The following is a 22,332-nucleotide window of genomic DNA, read 5'->3' as shown; positions in this document are numbered from 1 at the left end:
GTCGCGTTATCTATACATCTGAAAAGGCTTTTTCCAAAAATGAATCGTGCGCTGGTTCCTCTCTGTCCGCTGAATCTTCAATGAAACTCATTATCCGTCTCAAATCTTTATAATAGTTGATCTGAAACTCATCAATTTTGTCCTTGTACACGGTTTGGAGCTTCTCGTCGCTTTGTATAATCAATAGAGTGTCCAATTTGTGCATGCAGTTTAAGTGCCCTAGTTTTAATCTTTTGCGTTTGAGGTCATCGGCACGTTTCAGTATGAGATCTCTCAGAAACAAGGCCATGTAGTGATTTTTGTTTCGCTTATTAATCATGATTTTCGACGTTGAGCCAGATCTTACATCTGAACTTAAAAAGGCTTCGATGTGGCTCAGGTTTAGCTTGATTGGCCCAATGTTAGTCCTTTTCTTCTTGCGTGCTTTTTCTGCTTGCAAATCGTCGCTATGGGGGTTCGACTCAGCACTTCTGGTCCCATTCTCTTCCGTGGTAAGAGCCTGTTTCAGCTTTTTCATATCCGACTCTTCAAGTCCCAAAGCAGTTAGATCAGCATCCGTATCATCAACATCCGATGGCTTCTTCAACTTTTTGGCTCGTTTTGCTTTCTTTGTTTCATCATCACTTGGAGCGTCTTCTAAGAATTTGAGTCGTAGATTCTTCATATAATAGGCAAATGCCTTTTCGTTTTCTGTGTCGACATCGTTGATCAATTGAGATGGATCCTGGCTTTGCTCAGGTGAATATTTTTTCATTGGGGGCACCAGCTGTCTAAGCTTTTCAACAAGTTCCAGGTTATCGTGAGCAATTTCTTGTGCCACATTCAGTCCAGAATCAATTGTGATCTTAGCCAACGGGTTGTTGAACGGATTAGCTAAAATTTTATCTGCTTTGAAGTCAGTCTCCAAGAAAAGATAAACTAACCACAGAAATCTCTCAACCTCATCGTTTGGATCTGATTCTGTTTTCAGCCAGATGTCATTAAATAATGATCCCGAAGAAGTGGCAAAACCTGCGTGACCCATATTATCAGTCTCACTTTGCGGCAATTGCTGCGAGGTTGGGAAAAAAAGCTTTCCAATCTCGTACTCATGCACACAAAGCAGGAATAATAAGCTAACAACATTCAGATGGAATTTATTGTCTTCATTCATCCCCAAGATGAACTCCTTGAAATTTTTTGGAACTTCCTGATTCAAGTCGTTAATTGACTTTAATATTGACTTTATGCGGGGCGTATCTTGTAACGGCTTCACAGCTGACATTGGGAAGTAGTTTTTCGTGTCTTCTGTCTTGAGCCTGGCTTCAACAGGATGAAGGACGTAGAATTTCTCGAAAATCGACGTATGATCTCCAACATGCAAAGAGGGAACAGAATGGTAAGTTCTAAACTGAGATTTCATCGCATGGTCAAAATTCACGGTCGTGTTCAGGCGGCCAATATTAACGAGAATGCTGATAACCGAGAAATTCAACGCATAGCTTAGATCATGTGAAAGGCGATCTTTCAAAACTTTGGAAACCTTGCTACTCTTCATGAGAGTTATGAGGTAAAGCTCAAAGAATGTCAAACGAGTTCCGTCATTAAAATGCTCCGCCCCAAATTCATCTTTGTAGTATTTGAAGTGCTCCGGCCAATCGAAATTCTCCCCCGACTTTTTGAAGGGATTAGAGAATATTCTCCAGTTGTTGAAGAATAATTTCATAACAAAAACGAAGCGTATATCCTTTCGCCAGTAAGGCTCTCCATCAGCCTTCTTCAGGTGTCTAGTGCGGGAATTGGTTAGCACCGATGGATGTAACTTCTCTTTAACTCCGTCATCGGATTGTCTTTTGCGTTTTTTCGTATCTTCAGCTTCCGTAGTCTTATCTTCTGATTCGATAAGTGGATCGGAGGACCTGGACTGTTGATCTGTCGGTGGACGAGTGGAATCCACATTGGGATCACCATGCGTGTTATTAGTTATACTGTCATGAACTGGATCGAAAGACATGTTTGAAAAGTATTCAATTCAAATCCTCAATAACCTCGGTTACACAAAATGGTGCACGGTTGTCAAAATTCTGAAAGAGCTCTTGAGCTGAATTTTTGTATTATTCTATATTTCAGGCACGATAAGTGGAGGTGTAAGGATTGGTCGTATACACGTGCCCAGGAACCCATGATTATTTAATTTATGCTGCACTACAAAATTGCGAAGTAGAGAAAAGTTGCATTGGTGATTTTCCACGTCGAGTGAGTCAACACCACATGTTGTTTGGAGTGAAGCTGCAAAATGAGGTCTTTCCTCCATGGAAAAACTACTATATCGATTATGATCACTTGAAGAGACTTTTGAAGGAAAATGTTATTGAATCCACAGAAAACCTAAATAAGCCAGGATCTTCTTCAGCTACTAGTGCATGGTCCGAAAAAGATGAGGCAGAATTTGCATCTCAATTGGACTCTGAGTTGGAAAAGGTGTACACTTTCCAAGTTTCGAAGTACAAAGAGCTCGACGAGGAAATATCCAAGCTGGAACTTCAAAGCGAAGAGTACTTGAGAAGCGTTTCCGAGAAAAGGACTGCGGATTTTGATGCCAAGGCATTTCAAAAGAAGCTCGAAGAGCTTCTATGGCTGGCCAAGGAATTGGATCATTTTGCGAGACTGAATTTTACTGGTTTTATTAAGATCGTCAAGAAGCATGATAGATTGCATAAAGGCTACTCTGTGAAAGCATTGTTGAACGTGCGAATGAAGTCGTTGCCCTTGACTAACATCAGTGAGGACACCTCTCCATATCTCTTCAGAATTTCGACATTATACTCTTTTGTTCGAGACCAAATGGGCTCTAGTTCATTATCGACTTCACTTCAAAACTCGATTCAGAAATTGTCATCCTCTGGAAAGATTTCTACTACTCCGAGTGCCTCGTTGAATAATCTAGGTCAAAAGGATTATGGATACAAAGTTCTCAAGTTCTGGATCCATCCTGATAATTTAATGGAAATCAAAACCACTATTTTGAGACACCTGCCAGTCCTAATTTATACCAACCAGAATGACGATGATGATGATGAGTACAGTGTGGACCCAAAAATCACGTCTCTTTATTTTGATAACAGACAGTTCGAACTATACAACAATAAGCTACTCAAAAACCTGAATAAAACACCTTCACTTAGGATAAGATGGTCAGGCAAACTAAGGGATAACCCCGAACTCACAATTGAGAAAAAGATCTTTGACTATGACACTGGGACTTCCAATGATGTCCGTCTCTCATTGAAGGAGAAGTATTTAAATGATTTCATTTTCCAAAAAGATCCCAAAGATGAACAAGAGGATATGGAGCTTCCAAATCGCCTTAGGAATGATTCCAATACGAAGCTGACTCTTGACAAGTTTGTCAGAAGGTTGGAAAAGAAGGGTATTTCAAAGGAATCGATTGACAAGCTATCTTCCAATTTCAAGGAGTTGCAACAATTTATTAGAGAGAATGATTTGCAGCCGACCTTGAGAACTGTTCATACCAGAACTGCCTTCCAAATGCCAGGTGATGATAGGGTTCGAATTACAATTGATTCTGATATTTTGTTCATCAGAGAAGACTCTTTTGACCCTGATAGACCAATCAGAAATCCAAGAGAATGGCATAGAATGGACATTGATTCCACAATTGATGATCCATATTCACTTCTCAGAAAGGGTGAGTATGCCAAGTTCCCTTATTCTGTTATGGAAATCAAACTGGCCAACTCGATTTTCAATAATCCTTCGTCCCGAACTCTTGCCTGGATCAACGATTTGACTAATGGGCACCTGGTTAAGGAGGTTCCGAACTTCTCGAAGTTTATCCAAGGTATTTCCTCTCTCTTTTTGGAAGATGACAATTTGGACATTCTTCCTTTTTGGCTTCCAGAGCTGGAGAACGACATTAGGAAAAATCCCGAGCAAGCTTATCAAGATTCAAGAGAGAAGCAGATAAGACAGCAGCAACAGGATGAGATACTAAAGAATTTGAAAAAGAAAGTTGGGGAAAGTCCTAATCCTGTGACCAACACCGGAACGGTGCATTTAGACCAAATAGTTGAGGAAGAAGAGGATTTAGATGACAATGAGTCTTCCGATGAGGAGTCTGCCACTGCTCTGAGCCCTTCCGCGAAATCAACCTCCAATTTGGTTTCGACCTCAAATACTTTAATGACATCTGGTGCCCCATCCGAATCCAAAAGTTTTATTGAACCTCCAAGAAAGAAAAAGCTAAATGTTGCTTCCTATTTCATACCGGTGTTTTCAAAGGCATCCAAATTAGAAGGATACGAGTCTGAAGATGAGGAAATCGTTTTGCCTCCAGGAGTGGTAAAGCCAAAGACTCTTATCAAGCAATCCGGTCCAATCAAAGTGGAAGCCAAAGTTTGGCTTGCTAATGAGCGTACGTTTGTTCGGTGGCTGCATATCACTACCTTGCTTTCAGCATTGACGTTCACAATACACTCATCTGTCTCCTCATCACACATCCCGATTGTCGCTACCAACATTGCGTACATTTACTTTGCGCTGACCCTCTTCTCCGGAGTTTGGGCCTATGCTATTTACATGAAGAGGCTGGAGTTGATCAAGCTCAGATCCGGAAGACACTTAGATGGTGTTTTTGGTCCGTTAGTTGTAGCACTGGTGCTTATTTTCAGCTTGTGTCTTGAATATTATGCTGGAGTGAAAAAGTACAGCGAGAAGCACTCTCTGCTCACCAGTGAGGGCTTCTTTACTACCAATGATGAAGCGAATGCTTTGCATCCAATCACAAAGTTCTTATTACAGAAACTTGTCTCTTTTTGTGGCTCTATATAGTCTATATATGGTTAATGCAACATTACAGTACCCGTGTCATTTGTTCAACAAACTGAGCTTAATGGCATTGACTTTATCTTTTGTCACCAGATATTCGTTGAGACCCAATCCATCGTCTCTAGCTATACACGTCAACAATACCTTCAAGTTAGCAAGTAGATCATGGTCATCGAGCTTGGAAAGATTTTCTGACTCGAATATTTGCTGTAAATTCTTCACTAGTAGCGATAATCCGAATTCAAAACGGATAGCCAAGTTACTATTTTGAACAACAAATAGAGGGTAAACGCGAAGCTTGGTTTGCATTTTAGAAACTGGATCGCTAATATATGAATTAGAGCCAAGAAACTTCAGTGGATATCTCAAAGGTACGTTCAGATAGTTGGACAGTTTGATCACAAGAAAAACCACTATACCAAGTAGTGCATTGGTTTTCTCTATTTCTATGCGAGTCATCTTCAGATAGTTCAGGCTTTGTGGGAGCTTATAACCAAAAAGAGAAAACTCCAGGCTGTCAGAGATGGTTATAGGGAAGATTGTCAAGAGTGTATTGGCGATTCTGGACTTCTGTTTCGATAGTTGCGTTATTACGGATTCCAGATCCAGTAAGTAGTGAGCATAATCCTCGCGCTTATACTCTGTCATGAATGTACCGTATGTTCTACATTCTTTTGCGCGCCGGATGTCATTAAGACGAGAAATTTGCTGCTTGAGAAGCCTATTGCTGACTTCTTGACTATCAATAAGCGCTTTCAAACAATTGATGACCACAGGGTTGCTTTTCGGAGACAAAGAGTCTCTCAATAGCGATTCAATTTTATCTGTGAGAACTTTCTTAGAGGAAAGCAGATCCACCAAGCAAACGCTCAAGTTATTCAGCTTCATAATCTGATCGAAAGTACAGGTTGGCTCTTCATGAAGGTAGCTTCCAGCACCTTTTTTTGAATGATACATTTCTAAATCTTTGATTACTTCTCTTGGCAAGTATGTGCTGGACTGTACGTAGTAACAGTCATCATTTAGCTTGAGAAGCAACAAATTTGGTTCGTGCCTTAACTTGGACTCTATGACCTCGTAATCGCTGCCGAGGTTGACCAAAAACGAGAGTTTCACATTATATCGAACCAACAATTTCCACTCAGTATCTATTTTGGCGTAAAGGTTGATAGTGAATGATTTAAGTGATAAGCCGGAAAGTTGTATATCGTCCCAAACGTGGACCGAGTAAGAAAATACTCGACTAATGTAAAATGGGGTCTTCGTATCTAAAAAATGATTGATCGTGAAAAAGCACTCCAAAAACATGCGCTTGTTGATTGCTTGTATTTCTAGCTGACGCTCCACAGGATCTGTTGCTGATTGAAGTTTACTTTGACTCGAAGACTCCTCATATCGAGACAACTGAATTAGGTCTCCCACCTGACTCAATGTCTTGACCTTATTATTCTGAGTAGTCGCAGCGTTCGCCATATTTACAGTTGATTTTGTTTTCAATCTCAATAGTTGGGGATCCTTGCCGGACACATTTGCAGGTAATTTGAGGTTCCTCACCACAATTGCCTGTACATGGCGTATTTTTCGTTGGTTCCCAGCACTAACGGTCTGCCGCTGAGTCAAGTTCCAGCTTGGCAATCGCTCACAATCCAAGTGAGGCACAGAGGTCATCAGAGATTTGATTTTTTATTATTTATCAACGGTACACAGCCAGTAATATTTTTCCAATGTCTTTCATGATAACGCTAGCTCATTTTTGCGAAGTTCATGGTCCCTCCATGGTGATATGTACTCAAAACGTCCATTCTGGAGAGCCTTTAGAGTCTTATTATGGAGCAAAAGTACCACCATCCTCAGTGTGCAAGTCATGTGCATTCATAGTGCCTCAGGAGAGCACAAGTCTCCGGACAAAGTCAGGAGATCAAATTTATATCAGCACGCAGCATCCGTCTTCACAACCCAGATATGCAGCTCTACGCCAAACAATTATGCGAGTCTTTACAATTGAGTCGAATCATGATATGAGTAAGCCTTTGAGCTTTGGCGATTCCAAAAACGGATATTCTGTGAGTCTGGGCTTCAAGCTTATAGATGATACTGCAAGGGGGTCGGATAGACGATATTTTCTTATTTTTACCTGCGACAGCGAGCAAAAGCTCTACGAAAACTACTCTGTTATACTCGATCAGCTGACTGCCATGGTCAATTTTATAACGTCGAGATCGATGCACATCCTTGATAACCGTCGCAAAAACGAGAATAATAACGAGACATACATGCGTAGGGGGTCTCGAATGCCCAAAAATAGAAGCATCATGGACTTGTTACAGGATGACAACTTTTTTGTGAAACTACATCTGTGGGCTTCATCATTACTTGCCCAATTATAGGTACGATACATAGCGCAAATGGAGAAAGCAGGACTGGATTTATGCAACCTCTTGGTCGGGGTAACTCCTCAGATCCAACGTAAGAGTTTTAGAAGTGTTGAGCTTCTGCTCTCTGTAGATTCCAACCAGAGCATCACTCCGTTCGAAAAGTCCATTCTTCAGGCTGATAACGATAAACTGGAAATCTGGACCTGCGTTCTTGGCGATGTAGTTGGCAATTTTATTCACGTTTGCATTGTCAAGGGCAGCATCGACTTCATCCAGCACAAAGAATGGTGAAGGATGATGTGAGTGGATAGTGAATAGCAGCGCGAGGGCTGCAACAGTTTTCTCACCGCCAGAGAGAAGCTCCATGTCTCTAAATCTCTTCATTGGAGGCATGGCGTGGTATTTCACACCGTGCAGATACGGTTCGTCCTCGTCTTCGAGAGTAAGGTATGCAGATCCCCCGAGAGGCGAAACGTTGGATTTGGTGAGATCTTTATAGACGGGATCTATCGTTGCTGATATGTGGTTGAAGGTGTCCATAAACAGCTTGTACCTTTTGGACTTGACAGTCTGGAACTCTCCTGCGATCTTTTTCTCCTCTTGCTTGGCGTCAGAAAGTTCTGCTTCCAGATCAACCAGTCTCCTCTGAACGTCCTCGAGTCTTTCTCGAGCCTTCATATTAGGACTCATTGATGATAACTCTGCCGTAATTTGATCAATTTTTGTTTTGAACTCACTTAGCAGCTCCTCAAGTGGCCCTGACTTGAAGCCAGACTTCAAGTTCGTGAAGTCAATTTCAATCTCATCTGCAAGCATATTTTCGACGTTTTCAGATTCATCAAGGGGGATATCATCCATGGACCCAAGGGATAACGGTAGATGCACGTTTTCCAACTTGCAATTTTTCAGGATGTTCATCTTCTCAATTTTAGCTTTTTCAATCAAATCTTCAAAATTGGCGATCTTTTTGTTGGTCTCGGCAACCTGCAGACGGACATCGGAGACTTGGTCTTCCAACTGTTGGTAATCAATGAGTTGGGCCTTGCGCTGGCCACTAGCTCTTTGTAACTCCTCCATCAGCACTTCGTGCTCACTTTCAAAAGTATCGAGATCGTTTTCGATCGTTTCCTTGCGTGAGACGAGCTTGCTATAGCTTTTCTCAAGCTTCGACATGTCCTCGTTAAGACGATCCAGGCGCGATTGATACTCATCCAATCTGTCTTTCTCAAATCCTAGTTTGCTTTCGAGGTATTGAATTTGTTTGATGTATCTTGCCTTTTCCTTGGAATGACCCCTTGCGTTCGATCCATACGTTTCTTCGTACTCGGATATGTTTGCAAAATTGTGTTCCTTACAGAAGGAGCCATAAATTTCCTGCTGAACACTCGAGAGTTCCTTATTGGTAGAATCCACTTTCGCCTTTGCTTTTGTGAGCTTTTCTGTCAACTCTTGTAGCTCCTTCTCCAATTGAGCTTGTATGCTTCTTTGGTTTTTGATTTCAGCATCTATGTCATTCGCCTGCCTACTCAATTCGACTCTGGCATTTTGCAGTGGAGGAATTTGAGCTTCAAATGTTTCTAGCTCGTCCATCAGCTTTTTCTCAAGAAGTTCGCTTGTCTTCTTTCTCGAAAGTTCCTCCAATTTGGCCTTGATTTCTTCCTTTTGGGTAGTTAAGGACTGTATCTCAGACTTATCCCATCTTCTGCCACCGTTTGGTGACAGACCACCAGTCATGAGACCAGATTTATGAATTAAAGAACCTTCCAGAGTGACAACTTTCACGTCCACATTTTTCTCCCATTTCACATATTTGGCGACGTCCATATTATCGCAAACTATTGAGTTTCCACAGACATACTGAATAGCTCGTTCCAGCTCAGGATCAAATGTGACAACGTCAAAGGTTGGACGCACGCGCTCGTCAATATTACGGAGATAAGCTTGAGGAGGCTTTGAATCAACAGAATCCAAAGGAATGAATGATGCCACTCCTGCCCTCTGTTCTTTCAGGTAATTAATGCATTTGTTTGCAACACTGAGATTGTCCACAACAATCGCGTCAAAATTCTTTCCCAGAATTGTGGAAACTGCAAGCTCATATCTCTTTTGTGTTGGCTTGCATAGATCGCACACTAGACCTCTAACCCCTGGAAACAGTCTTTTAAGTGAAGAGCAATTTTCACGGAGTCTCTTCTCTCTGGCAGTTTCTCTTTGACTTGCATGCAGCTCGTTCAATTGAACTAGCACCTCCTTTAAAAGTGTGCTCAACTCATACTCTTCCTGCAAAATCTTCTCCTGCGTAGAACGGACAGCATAGAGTTCTTCCTTTTTCTTGTTGATGGTATTTTGCGCGTCATTTGTCTGAGAGACATTTTCTTGAATTTTAGAGTTAATCTCTGCCTTTTCGGTTTCAAGATCGCTAATTCTTGTGCTGACAATTTCGTTCTGACGTGAAACATTCTCAATTTGTAGGTTCAAGGAGTTCACTGAATCCTCAAGGTCAAGCAATTTGGACTCAATATGTCCTCCCTTCATCAAAAATTCCTCTCTTAGTTTTTTGTATTCTTTCAGAGCTCCGGAGCTCAGAGTCTCCACCGTAGTAGCTTCATATTCTCTAACATAATTGTCATACGCTCTCTGTATCGTAGTCAGCTGCTTCTCGATTGTGTCAACAATCGCGTTCTGTCGTTGGTGGTCATCGGATAAAGTTTCAATCCTCTTCTTATAATCACTGATTTTCTTGGATAATTGCAACACTTCAGACTTGAGAGGAATCAAAGCTAACTGCTTTTCTTTGATTAAAGCGGCCTTTCTAGAGATCAGTTTTTCTATTTTGTGGTAATCGCTGTCATCCTTGTTACGCGTTTTAATCACGTTTTTCATGGTGGCTTCGTTGTCTTTCAGCACCTTCTGCAAATCTTTCAGCTCATGAGTGGCAGATTTGAGTTCACGTATACCCTGCTCAAGCTCTTTGTTATTGTGGTAGAGTTCAGTCAAGTATTTCGCCAAAATCAAATCGGAAAGCTCTTTACTTTTCAGGTCAAACTGCTCAATTTCCAGAGATTGGTTTTTGTATTGATTAAACTCTTCCCGAAGTGCCTTCTTTCTCGAATTCAGCAATGCCGTAGTGTCGTGCGCCTTCTCTTTCTCCTCCAGAAGCATATCATAATCTTTCTTATGATCAATCGAGCCACTGATATTCTCGATCAATCGCGTAAGTTCTTCTGGTGATTGCGACGCGATTTTCTCGACGTCTCCCTGGAATACCAGGAAATTCCTGGCTTTAATCAAAATATTCTCTTTCTTCAGTACATCCGCGTACTGGGTTGCGCTCACTGTTTTGTTGTTGATTCTGTATTCGCTAATACCTGTCTCGTTGATACTTCTTTTGAGCTTCAAAATATCTCCATTTGATTTTTCGTAAATAGCCATCACGTATGCCGTAGTGGGATCATTTTCATTTTCTTCACCATCATTGCTTTCGCCCAGAACTCTTCCCCTATAAATCAGATCCTTCAGATTGTTTGACCTTAAATGACTAGATTTGATTCCCAACACAAACGAGATCGCGTCCATCATGTTGGATTTACCCGATCCGTTAGGCCCGATGATGGAAGTAAAAAACGAACTACCAAAACCAATAGAAGAGGTGCCTCTGTAGGACTTAAAGTTGTGTAGCTCAAGACCCACCAGTCTCCCCATAATAGTTGAATTGCGAATAACTAAATGTTTTCAATAATTACGCGTTAGTTTTTTTTCCCTTTATCTCGTCTACTTTCTACTACGCGTTGCAAAATATATAGAATGAAGAGAGACGCGTTTAATTTTTCATGAGTTCACCATTAAGTTGGGCCTCGAAGATATCGAAATCGTACACCTTTTCTGTCGAACCGCTTGACTCACCTTTAAGAAATGCCTTAACTGCATCTCCCCAGAGGATCTTGTTCTTATAAATAGCAAAATCATCTGACAGGCCGTCGATGGCGCCGCAAAAGTCTTCAGCCCTATTTTCGGCCTTAATTCTTGTCAGCGGAGTGGTATAAGTCCTAATAAACATGATATCAGCCTTGGTTTTTGGTAGCCTTGTGAAACATTGTTTTTCGACTCGCATGAAAACTTTGTTGAAATCGAGATCTTCAGGAGAAAGCGGTTTGACTGACGCAACTGTGCGGGTTCCGTGATTCATGGAAGGCGCAAATATGTTAGTATGTGCCTGTATACTCCAGTTGTACCTAACAACGAACTCGTGGACGCGAAGCCTCTCAAAGAATCTGTTCATTGAAACTTTCAGCCGTTCAAGATATTGCGGCACAGGACTATGGATTGCAGTTAAAGGTTTATTAAATTTTTCACCCGGAACAAATCCGCTCGGGTAGCAGGATACTCCCGCTCTCCAAACATACTCGTTCTCTAGTTCACCCTCGTCTCCATTTTTCAGCAAAATAATAAAGTCCTCCTCAATGGTACGTCCAAGAAATTTGAGGACTTCTAGTCGATCCTCCATAGTGGGATCCAGTGGAAAAGACTCATTTTTGATCTTGTTATAGAAAGTAGTACCATTATCCTTTGTATAGAAGTACATTGGGTATTTCTTCATAAGGAAATCAGTAACGGTGCAATACAATTCTTTCAGGGCGGCTTCCGCGCTAGGATGGCAAGCCATAGAAATTTCAGCTCGTTCATTCATAATCCTTTCTCTGAGCTTTGTGGATTTCAAATAGGTATTTTCGATCACGATAATATTTTGGGGATCGGCTTTCTGAATAGCCATATTGATCCTGTAAGGTGCATTCTTGAAAGGCCTATAAGGAACTGGCTTCTCTTTTTCCCAGTCGAAATTCGGATCAACAGGCTCAATTGTCACTGCTGGTAGCGCATCTTTGATTGAGAACTTTGATTTCGTTGACTGCTTGACATTGCCCCCATTATGCGGCCTGACATGACGTGGTAGCAGTTTTGAGTGTATAGCAAACGCCGAAAGGATCAGCGACAGTGCAACAAAAAGCACTGGCCCACTGTATGATTTGAAAAAGTCAGAAAGCTGTGAAAGAATAACTTCCATTTAAAAAGCAGACTCCGAATCCTTTTACTTTTATATCGATAAGATTTCGCTTCTTTCTCAATAGAGGGATTAGATGGATACACGACGGCAAAACCAAAATTGGAAAGATAAGCTTTTTTTTCTTTTGAGGAATACGTGTAAAGGTGAATCTCGAAGAATGATTAGTGTGATCTAGGACCTTCCTCTATTTTTACAAATTATTAACGTTACATGTCTTGACTCACAACATGCGGTCGATTTCCGTGCTAGTAAATCTGTCTAGCTCGTCAAGATGATTCCACCATTCGAATAAATATGATTCGCAGATCAGCTTGAACCATGGGGTGAACACCAAACTTGGGTCCTTGAACATCTGTTTAAGTTCATCTGCTGATACATAACGGGTGTCTTTCACCTCATTTGGGTTCGCCTTGAACGTTGGATTAGCTTTGATTATTAGAATGTAATCAATTTCGTGTTCTCCCCATGGTCCGTTGCTAGGTGCCATGTAATGAATTCTGGTCAAAAACTTGAAATTTTCAATTGGAACATCTTTCGGATGGATTCCCAACTCCTGCTCCAGTTTCCTTTGAGCTGCAGTCTTGGCTCCTAAAATCGATGAGTCCAAGTCTGACCCCAGTTCAGAACGAACACATAGCGGATGGGAACAACAGGTGTTGGTCCACATGGAGGGGAAAGTGATTTTCTCGTCTGCTCTCTGCTGTAAGAGGAGCTTGTTGTTCCGGTCGAACAAAAATACTGAGAATGCTCTATGGAGCAGTCCCCTATTGATATTGTCCATGATATGACAGAGCTTCTTCGTTCCGGCGCCGATCGGTCTATCATCATAATCTAGGACAATACAGTTCTCATTCATGAGTTTGATCTGCTCTTCATCATGACCTCGGAAAAGCAAGTTGTATGTGGTAGAGCCATTAGTCGTCGACGAAGAAGACTCTCCAGTAGTGGCTTCCAAGGGCGTCACTTCTGGGAACTTGGTCAGCATATCCTCTCTAGTGAGAGATTTGACTCGCTGATGATATTCGGACAACTTGCTCATTGTGGGGATGCTCTAACGATTGACAAAGTGAGCCCTCTTTCCGTTTAGTTTTATTTTTTTTTTTTGAAATCCTACAATTTATTTAAACGAGAACAATACATAGACTTACTGTCAATCTAAAATCGGCTCAACAAGTGGACGTTATGTCATGCACATTATCTACTTAGCTCAATGTTTTAAGCAACCGTTTACTGATTTCAGGTTTTCACGATTCGTGGTTTGCCGAATCATGGTATCTGAAGACCTTACTTGAATTGGTATGTCAACATCCTTACACTTGCATAAGTCTGCTCTTCGCTTTCTTTTTCTGTCAATCCTATTGCAGGAAAAATTTTTGTGAAAATTTTTTTATTTTAACATTTCTTTTACGTAACCCTAATAGTATTCTAATACGTGTGTGGACGAAGGATAAAAAATTTTTTTTTTAAAAACAGTTTGCCTTTTTCTATATTAAAACCTTTGTTTCATCAAGAAAGTAGTCAGAATGTCCGCTGCTGCTGAATCGAAACAGAGCGCAGAAGTTTTGTCCGAATTGTTTGGCAAACTTGCTGTTGCTGCGCCAGAAGAGAGAGACTCTGCTGCTTCTAATGTCGCTTCTTTCCTCAACGGTGAAATCATCGAGCATGATGTCCCATACGAGTTTTTCCAATCCTTGGAAAAGGCTATCAAGGACAAGAAGCAAGCTGTCAATGCCCTCGTCACTGTGAGTCACATTGCAAGTGCTTCTGACTTGTCCCCATCTGTCGAGCCATACATCGTCGGCCTTGTTGAGACCATCTCGTCGAGGGCTGGTGACAAGCAGCAAGATGTTAGAGAGGCTGCTGCTGCTGCTCTGCTGGCCATTGCTAGAGCTGTTACCCCCGTTGCTATTAAGGATATCTTGGCTCGCTTGCTCAAGTGCCTACACGAGACCGCTAAATGGCAAGAAAAAATCGCTCTTTTGGATGCTATTGCAATTTTGGTTGAGACCTCTAAGGCTCAACTTGCTCTTAGAATGCCTGAGCTTATTCCAGTGCTGTCCGAGGCTATGTGGGATACGAAGCTTGACGTCAAGAAGGCCGCCACTGAGACCATGACCAAGACCACTGCCACCATCGAGAACAAGGACATTGAGCCTTTCATTCCAAAGCTCATCAGCTCTATTTCTGATCCAACTCAGGTTCCAGAAACAGTTCACGCCTTGGGTGCTACCACCTTCGTTTCTGAGGTCACCACTGCTGCTTTGTCCATCATGGTTCCATTGCTTTCCAGAGGTTTGGCCGAGAGAGACACTGCTATCAAGAGAAAGGCTGCTGTTATTATTGACAACATGTGTAAACTGGTCGACGATCCACAAGTTGTTGCTCCATTCATGGAAAAGCTGTTCCCAGCTCTGAAGACCAACCTGTCTACTATTGCTGATCCTGAGGCTAGATCTGTTACCGAGAGAGCTTTGAACACTCTGAGAAGAGTCGGTGCTGTGCCAGCTGATGATAGCATTCCTGAGGTTTCTACGGCCGGTGACGTTGAGGTTAACCTTGCCATTCTGAAGGACTTGGTCAAGGACAAGCCAGCTAGATTTGATATTGTTCAAACTTACGTTGCCGCTATTGCTGGTGACTTGATTGACGAGAGAAAAATCGATCCAGAAGCTTGGTCATCCGCTTTGACACCATTTTTGACCATCTTTTTGCACGAGAAAGAGTCGAAGGAGATTATTGAAGAGTTCAGAAAGAGATCCGTGGATAACATTCCTCAGCCACCTGTCTTTGAGGACGAGGATGATGAGGGTGAGGACCTCTGTAACTGTGAGTTCTCTTTGGCTTACGGTGCCAAGATCTTGTTGAACAAGACTCAACTTAGATTGAAGAGAGCTAGAAGATACGGTCTGTGTGGTCCAAATGGTGCTGGTAAGTCTACTCTGATGAGGGCTATTGCCAACGGTCAAGTTGAAGGTTTCCCATCTCAGGAAGAATGTAGAACTGTCTACGTTGAGCACGACATCGACGGTTCTCACGCCGAAACTCCTGTTGTCGACTTCGTTTTGGAGCAAAATACTTCTCTTGACAGGGAGACAGTGAAGGCTAAGCTTTTGGAGTTCGGCTTCTCTGAGCAAATGATTGACATGCCTATTGCTGCTCTTTCCGGTGGTTGGAAAATGAAGTTGGCCCTTGCCAGAGCTGTGTTGGCTAACGCAGATATTTTGCTTTTGGACGAGCCAACTAACCACTTGGATACCGTCAACGTTGCTTGGTTAGTCAACTACTTGACCACCTGTAACATCACCTCCATTATTGTTTCCCATGACTCTGGATTCTTGGACAATGTTGTTCAATACATCATTCACTACGAAGGATTCAAGCTCAGAAAGTACAAGGGTAACCTTTCTGAGCTAATCAAGAGAGTTCCATCTGCTAAGTCTTATAAGGAGCTCTCTGCATCTGAGGTCGAGTTCAAGTTCCCAGAACCAGGTTTCTTGGAGGGTGTCAAGACCAAGCAAAAGGCAATTGTCAAAGTGTCCAACATGTCCTTCCAATACCCAGGTACTAGCAAGCCTCAAATCTCTGACATCTCTTTCCAATGTTCTTTGTCGTCCAGAATTGCCGTCATTGGTCCAAACGGTGCTGGTAAGTCTACCTTGATTAACGTTTTGACTGGTGAGCTGCTTCCAACCAGTGGTGAAGTCTATGTCCATGAGAACTGTCGTATTGCGTACATCAAGCAACACGCTTTCGCTCATATCGACTCGCATTTAGACAAGACTCCATCTGAGTACATTCAGTGGAGATTCCAAACCGGTGAAGACAGAGAAACCATGGACAGAGCTTCCAGACAAATCAACGAGAACGACGAGCAGGCCATGAACAAGATCTTCAAGATCGATGGTACCCCAAGAAGAATTCAAGGTATCCACGCTAGACGGAAGTTCAAGAACACTTACGAGTACGAGTGTTCCTTCTTGCTGGGTGAGAACCTTGGTATGAAGTCTGAGAGATGGGTTCCAATGATGTCTGTCGACAATGCTTGGTTGCCAAGAGGTGAGCTTATTGAATCCCACGCTAAGATGGTTGCGGAGGTTGACATGAAGGAGGCTCTGGCTTCCGGTCAATTCAGACCTTTGACTAGAAAGGAGATTGAGGCCCACTGTGCTATGTTAGGATTGGATGCTGAATTGGTGTCCCACTCCAGAATCAGAGGTCTTTCAGGTGGTCAAAAGGTCAAGTTGGTTTTGGCTGCTTGTACATGGCAAAGACCTCACTTGATTGTTCTGGATGAGCCAACTAACTATCTGGATAGAGACTCATTGGGAGCCTTGTCCAAAGCTTTGAAGTCATTCGAGGGTGGTGTCATCATCATTACTCACTCTGCCGAGTTCACTAAGGACTTGACTGAGGAAGTCTGGGCCGTTGTTGATGGTAAGATGACTCCATCTGGTCACAACTGGGTTCAAGGCCAAGGATCTGGTCCAAGATTGGAGAAGAAGAACGACGAGGAGGAAGAAAAGTTTGACGCTATGGGTAACAAGATTGTTACTAGTAAAAAGAAGGCTAAGCTTTCCTCTGCCGAACTAAGAAAGAAGAAGAAGGAAAGAATGAAGAAGAAGAAGGAATTGGGAGATGCTTACGTGTCTTCCGACGATGAATTCTAAGCTCCTCTTATTATTATCAAAAGCCTTCTTCATCTCTTTTTAATTGTTCTTTTTATCTAGGCTCTTTCTGATAATCAATGCAATCTTTATACAATTTATATTTGTTCAGTGTAGCCCTTTTCACGTGATTAGGGGGATATTTTATAAATTTTGTATCCTTTCATTTTTACCGCTTCTTTATAAAACGATGAGCGATGTTTTTTAATAGTTTACTCATTTTCGCCTCCTTTTGTTTACGTGCTATATCCGCATGTACTGGCTTCCAACCAGAGGCCAAGCTGAACAAGTCCTGGAACGTCACAAATGAGACACAGACCACCAGCTCTTCTCTTTCGGCCTTGAGATATCAAATAAAGTGTCCTTCCTATCCACTCCTTCGAAGTGGTGACCAAATAAGTCCTGAAGAAAAAGCGTATGTCATGCGCAGAAAGCAAGAAGCCAAGAAACATGTTATTGACCTTTTCACCCGCTTTAACATTGATGAAATAAATTCCAATTTTTTTGACGGATATACCCCCAGTATAGCTATAAGCTTGTCAGGAGGCTCGTTCAGGTCTTTCCTTACCGCTGCTGGAGTTTTAGAAGCGTTTGACTCTCGGACTCCTGGGGCAACAGAGTACGGCTGTCTTGGAGGGTTATTGCAATCGACTACGTATATGGCCGGAGTCTCTGGTGGCTCGTGGTTGATTCTCTCGTTAATGCAATACGACTTTGGGCCTATTAGCGAGCTGAAAGTAAACGGCTCCTGGAAACTCAACTCATCATCACTTCGAGGGATACCCGAGCTCAACATCAATTTTAAAGATTCTCAAAGACTGTTAGGAGATCTTCCAACCGATTTCCCGACAGTTACGGTGAAGACCTCAAACTCATCGTCGTCTTTTATGGCATACTTTAAGAGTTTGTTCAGGCTTAACCAGTTGAAAAAGAGCAACAACGAAATGGACTCAATCTGGAATGAAGCTTTACAGTTCTATGAAACTCTTCATGAAGAAGTCTCACAACGCAAACAACATGGATACAAAACCTCTCTGACGGACTATTGGGGCAAAGCAATTGGTGATATTATCTTCTCCAGCAACGGTCCCCATGATATGACCATGTCAGGTGCTAGAAGCCTATCAAGCTTTGCAAATCACATGCTACCTTTTCCAATCATCTTGACCAATTCTAAAAACGTTTACAAATCGAATGAAGGTCACAGAAGAATATTTGAATTCAATCCGTATGAATTTGGATCATGGGAACAATACCTTAATGCTTTCGTAAAATTGGACTACTTGGGAACGAAGATGTTGAACGGGAAGTCATTGACAGGTTTATGCACAATCGGTTATGACGAGATGACTTTCATAGCAGGAACCTCGTCAAGCTTATTCAACAGTATTCTAAGTCACTTTTGGAAATATATGGCTAGATCAAAGAAACAGACATATGATTCTTTGAAAACCATTCTCAATGTCTTTGGCTTGACTTCCTGCGAAGACATCAATGCCAGCAGGTACGTAGCAGATTATGCTCTCATCTATCCAAACCCATTTCACGGATATGGCGATACACCTCTGTCAAGCACGGTCCGAAACTCCACAGATTTATATCTCGTGGATGGCGGTGAGGATGAGAACATTCCATTTCAGCCATTCCATCAGAAAACAAGAGATGTTGATGTAATTATTGCAATTGATTCAAGCTCTGATGTTGACAGCTTCCCAAATGGAACAAACATAGGTCTTACGTCAAGTCAATACCAAAACTCAAAATCGTTTTTTGTGTACGACCAAAAACGCTATGCTATATTTCCCAACATCCCATCACCTGAAACGTTTGTTGAGAACAAGCTTAATAAACGCCCTGTGTTCTTCGGCTGTCACATTCAGTCAGCATACAGATATCTAGGTGAAGCATCAAAATACTCCAATAAGACTTCAGAAAGGTGGCTGCCCCCGCTAATTGTTTATATCCCTAATACAGGGTATACAACAAATTCTAATAAGTCAACATTCAAGCTGAGCTATGAACAGAGTGAAATGGCAATGATGATTGAGAACGGGTACTCAGTGGGTACTTACGGGAACAACTCCTATGACCATAGCTATTTTCAGTGTATTGGTTGCGCCATCATCAAGCGGGAGCTGGATACATCAGGTAGAGATATTCCCGAGACATGCAGAAAATGTTTTAAAAACTTCTGTTATAATTAAAGTTAATCGATCAGGCTTTGAATTTTGGCGGAATCTTTGACACTCTAATAGGAAATCTTTGGTTGTAACCCGAGCCAGATTCCTCATGTTCGATCTCATGCAAATGATGCAATAGTTCGTGTTCCACATCTTCTGCATGTTGCACCATTACGTCGGGATCATTTTCTGCATGATACTGGATCCAGTGATGTTTTTCATATTCTTCCTCGAAATCATACTCGTGTCCTGGACCGTATCCAAAATCTGGGAACTCTCCTCCTTGGCTAGAGTATTCCATCCACTCATCAAAGGAAATTTCCCCATCTCCGTCTTTATCAATTAAGGACATCACTTGTTGAACAAGGTGGTTCTTCATATCATCTGTAATAACTTCGGTGTCATCGTGAGAACCGGTACCATCTCCCTTGCCAACTACTTCTTCTCTCAACAGTCCGTACATTCTTAGAATATCAAGTCTGCTGAGACGTTTGGCGTTTCTTGTATCGTGGAGCATAAACACCGACTTAGCGTCCGCATGATCTAAGTCATGCTCTTGTTTCATGTGCCATCTTTGCCATGATCCCTCAAATTCGTCCGGAATTTTCTCTTTTAATTCCTGACTGGAGGTTCCTTCCTGATGTGTGAGGGCTAGCGAGGCCAAAAAGAGTATGTTGAAGATATTCTTCATGGAATATAAAGAGCTTATAATTATTTCTAAGTCGACTAATTTTTTTGCGTCGCGTCGAATAATCACTATCTGTTAACTATCTTCTGTAATTTTGCATGCAAGTCCTCCAAGTTATATCTGGTATCATCGTCTTCACGTGGAGCGACTTCAATGCATTCAATACCCAATTCTTTTATTTTTTCGGTTTCCACCTTAATTTCTTTGGAGGGCATGAGGTGAACTAAGTGTGTAATGAAGGAGGAATAGGAAAGAGTTGACTGACAGGTCAAATTTCGTCTCTCGCAACTTGTCTTCATTGAGTATACCAGGGCCCCGTGTACTGCTTTTATAAACCCAAGGGCGTCTAAAGACTGCGTTTCACGATCCAACGTCCCGTTTAGAAGGAGTATCTTTTTCTTGTTACTATTCTCGAGTATAGCCTCTCCAACTCCTTGTAGTATGAGTACAGGAATGATAGAGGTCATCAAAGATCCAATGGAGTACACAATCACATCGCAAGTCGACAGGCATTGAAGGACACGAGATTGAGCCACAGGGTATATTTCCTCACCATATGGTGAAATATAAAATATTCTTTCTATCGGTGCTGGCAGCGGCGCCGTGTCATCTTTATCCACATGCAATTGTGACTTCTTGAGGTCTGGATGAATGTAACTTGGTACTGCAAACTCATTCTCATCTTCGGTATCAGAATCTAAAGTATGATTATGTTCGACTTGGCTGGAAACTCCGTACAAAATTGCCTGGCTACCCAATTTATCAGCAGGAGCTCCAATATGCGCATTATCCAAAAATGATGAGTACGTGTGAGATGGAGAAGCTTGTCCTGATGGGATTATTGGGGGAGGGTGTATTAAAGAATCGGCTTTTACTATAGGAAGAGAGAAGCCCGATTCATTGCTGTCTTTGTTACGCCCGAGTTTTGAGGGGTGTGAGATCTGTGACTGTCCAGTAATAATTGTACCATCTTTCAGTAGCGCGCTGATGTGGTACGTGAAATTAGTGTTGAGACACGGAATAACGTGAAGTCTCGAGGAAACTCTTGCAACGCGCAATATCAATTCGACTGCAGAATCCAAAGATCCGCAAAAAAGTCTTGCACCAGTGAGAAACAAATTACCAATGCTGGCAAGTTCAAGTCTGAAATTCTTTGTACTGTTCCGTGAGCGCTTCAAAATCTCCATGTGAACGTGGATAAGAAAACTCCTGATGATCTCTTTACATGCGGGATCCACGTCTGACCACAGCTCGTGTGAGCCTTCAACTATTGATCCCCATTCCAATTTAGCATCTGTGGCTTTGCTGGGAAGCCGGTGAGAAAGCAAATTACGAATTCCTTGGCTTTCATTAGGAATAAGTCGCACAATTCTCGACCTGAGGTCTCCAACAGAGCAACCACCCAACACTCTTATAATCTCGGATGTAGAACCGCCGTTATCTGAGACAGGCAAAATATGCGAGACCGAGGTATTTTGGCCTCCAGCTTCTGATAGATCTTGGAAAACATCCAAGATTGTGTTTGTAGCCGTGCCCCCTGAAATAACAGCCACGTTAACCATTAGAAGGATCTAGTCAAAGAATGCCAACTTTTTTTGTCGGTTTCAGCAATCAGGAAATTCTTAGATCCATTGATAAAGGACACTTCCGCTAATGGAATGGTTGAGCTCAGTTGACATCGCTATCTCTTCCATAGTGCATAGACTCCAAGAGTCAATGGCATCGTCCTCTATATTACACACCTTTGCACCAGGAACCAACCATCAACCCTATCATATGCACAACGAGCTGATTTTTAGTTTTTAGCAAATAATGTCTCCTCCTGCTATTGTATTCACCGATTGGGATGGCACCGTAACCCTTCAAGACTCTAATGACGTCTTGACTGACAACCTTGGTTTTGGTTACGAAAAGAGAAAGGTTCTAAATGACCGCATGCTAAACGAGACTCTTTCTTTTAGAGAAGGTTTCGACGAGATGCTCAGGTCGATTCCTGCAAATGGTCATTCTTTCCAAGAGTGTGTTGACTATTTGCTACAACACATCAAGCTGGATCCTGGTTTCAAAGAGTTCTATTACTGGTGTCACGAAAACGGAATCCCTCTATACGTTATCAGCAGTGGCATGTCCCCAATCATCGAGGCTTTGTTGAAGAAGCTTCTCGGCCAGCAAGTTATGAACCACGTGACCATCATTTCCAACGGTGTGGAGATCAATGGCAACGACTGGCATATTGTTTATCGTGACGATACTCCATTCGGACATGACAAGGCCGCATCCATCAAGCAGTGCCTTATGAACTACGATCTCAGTAAGAAGCCATACTTATTTTATTGCGGTGATGGAGTTTCGGATCTGTCAGCAGCGAAGTCCTGCGATTTGTTGTTTGCAAGAAGAGGAAAAGATTTGGTCACATTTTGTATCAAGCAGAAGATCCACTTCACCCAGTTCGACACCTTTAGAGATATTCTGAGCGATATTCAAAAGATCGTTTCGGGTGAAAAGAAGCTAGAGGACTGTTTTGAATAGAGTTGAT

The 22,332-nt window shown here is 42.1% G+C and overlaps 12 protein-coding genes across 12 annotated transcripts; 5 read left to right on the top strand and 7 right to left on the bottom strand.

The window, feature by feature from the left end:
* Nucleotides 1-10: 10 nt before the first annotated feature.
* Nucleotides 11-1,993, bottom strand: KL911_003729 (uncharacterized protein; the record flags this gene model as incomplete). The annotated part of the gene is made up of 1 exon (XM_043198941.1): nucleotides 11-1,993. One exon carries the CDS (start codon nucleotides 1,991-1,993, stop codon nucleotides 11-13), a length of 1,983 nt encoding a protein of 660 aa, XP_043053513.1.
* A 257-nt stretch (nucleotides 1,994-2,250) lies between these two features.
* KL911_003728 (uncharacterized protein) lies at nucleotides 2,251-4,830 on the top strand (the record flags this gene model as incomplete). Its single annotated transcript, XM_043198940.1, has 1 exon — nucleotides 2,251-4,830. The coding sequence occupies one exon, from the start codon at nucleotides 2,251-2,253 to the stop codon at nucleotides 4,828-4,830; it is 2,580 nt and encodes an 859-aa protein (XP_043053512.1).
* Nucleotides 4,831-4,866: 36 nt separating this feature from the next.
* Nucleotides 4,867-6,495, bottom strand: KL911_003727 (uncharacterized protein; the record flags this gene model as incomplete). The annotated part of the gene is made up of 1 exon (XM_043198939.1): nucleotides 4,867-6,495. One exon carries the CDS (start codon nucleotides 6,493-6,495, stop codon nucleotides 4,867-4,869), a length of 1,629 nt encoding a protein of 542 aa, XP_043053511.1.
* Nucleotides 6,496-6,551: 56 nt separating this feature from the next.
* On the top strand, nucleotides 6,552-7,214 carry KL911_003726 (uncharacterized protein; the record flags this gene model as incomplete). The annotated part of the gene is made up of 1 exon (XM_043198938.1): nucleotides 6,552-7,214. One exon carries the CDS (start codon nucleotides 6,552-6,554, stop codon nucleotides 7,212-7,214), a length of 663 nt encoding a protein of 220 aa, XP_043053510.1.
* A 39-nt stretch (nucleotides 7,215-7,253) lies between these two features.
* KL911_003725 (uncharacterized protein) lies at nucleotides 7,254-10,904 on the bottom strand (the record flags this gene model as incomplete). Its single annotated transcript, XM_043198937.1, has 1 exon — nucleotides 7,254-10,904. One exon carries the CDS (start codon nucleotides 10,902-10,904, stop codon nucleotides 7,254-7,256), a length of 3,651 nt encoding a protein of 1,216 aa, XP_043053509.1.
* Nucleotides 10,905-11,022: 118 nt separating this feature from the next.
* Nucleotides 11,023-12,264, bottom strand: KL911_003724 (uncharacterized protein; the record flags this gene model as incomplete). The annotated part of the gene is made up of 1 exon (XM_043198936.1): nucleotides 11,023-12,264. The coding sequence occupies one exon, from the start codon at nucleotides 12,262-12,264 to the stop codon at nucleotides 11,023-11,025; it is 1,242 nt and encodes a 413-aa protein (XP_043053508.1).
* A 220-nt stretch (nucleotides 12,265-12,484) lies between these two features.
* KL911_003723 (uncharacterized protein) lies at nucleotides 12,485-13,303 on the bottom strand (the record flags this gene model as incomplete). Its single annotated transcript, XM_043198935.1, has 1 exon — nucleotides 12,485-13,303. One exon carries the CDS (start codon nucleotides 13,301-13,303, stop codon nucleotides 12,485-12,487), a length of 819 nt encoding a protein of 272 aa, XP_043053507.1.
* Nucleotides 13,304-13,787: 484 nt separating this feature from the next.
* On the top strand, nucleotides 13,788-16,931 carry KL911_003722 (uncharacterized protein; the record flags this gene model as incomplete). Its single annotated transcript, XM_043198934.1, has 1 exon — nucleotides 13,788-16,931. The coding sequence occupies one exon, from the start codon at nucleotides 13,788-13,790 to the stop codon at nucleotides 16,929-16,931; it is 3,144 nt and encodes a 1,047-aa protein (XP_043053506.1).
* Nucleotides 16,932-17,125: 194 nt separating this feature from the next.
* Nucleotides 17,126-19,132, top strand: KL911_003721 (uncharacterized protein; the record flags this gene model as incomplete). The annotated part of the gene is made up of 1 exon (XM_043198933.1): nucleotides 17,126-19,132. One exon carries the CDS (start codon nucleotides 17,126-17,128, stop codon nucleotides 19,130-19,132), a length of 2,007 nt encoding a protein of 668 aa, XP_043053505.1.
* Nucleotides 19,133-19,142: 10 nt separating this feature from the next.
* Nucleotides 19,143-19,799, bottom strand: KL911_003720 (uncharacterized protein; the record flags this gene model as incomplete). Its single annotated transcript, XM_043198932.1, has 1 exon — nucleotides 19,143-19,799. The coding sequence occupies one exon, from the start codon at nucleotides 19,797-19,799 to the stop codon at nucleotides 19,143-19,145; it is 657 nt and encodes a 218-aa protein (XP_043053504.1).
* A 65-nt stretch (nucleotides 19,800-19,864) lies between these two features.
* Nucleotides 19,865-21,358, bottom strand: KL911_003719 (uncharacterized protein; the record flags this gene model as incomplete). The annotated part of the gene is made up of 1 exon (XM_043198930.1): nucleotides 19,865-21,358. The coding sequence occupies one exon, from the start codon at nucleotides 21,356-21,358 to the stop codon at nucleotides 19,865-19,867; it is 1,494 nt and encodes a 497-aa protein (XP_043053503.1).
* A 250-nt stretch (nucleotides 21,359-21,608) lies between these two features.
* KL911_003718 (uncharacterized protein) lies at nucleotides 21,609-22,325 on the top strand (the record flags this gene model as incomplete). Its single annotated transcript, XM_043198929.1, has 1 exon — nucleotides 21,609-22,325. The coding sequence occupies one exon, from the start codon at nucleotides 21,609-21,611 to the stop codon at nucleotides 22,323-22,325; it is 717 nt and encodes a 238-aa protein (XP_043053502.1).
* Nucleotides 22,326-22,332: the final 7 nt, after the last annotated feature.

Source organism: Ogataea haglerorum, assembly GCF_019207285.1.
Source record: "Ogataea haglerorum isolate 81-453-3 chromosome Unknown 81-453-3_NODE_10_length_422072_cov_98.086364, whole genome shotgun sequence".
NCBI lineage: Eukaryota > Fungi > Ascomycota > Pichiomycetes > Pichiales > Pichiaceae > Ogataea > Ogataea haglerorum.
This window is presented reverse-complemented; position numbering and strand designations above follow the sequence as displayed.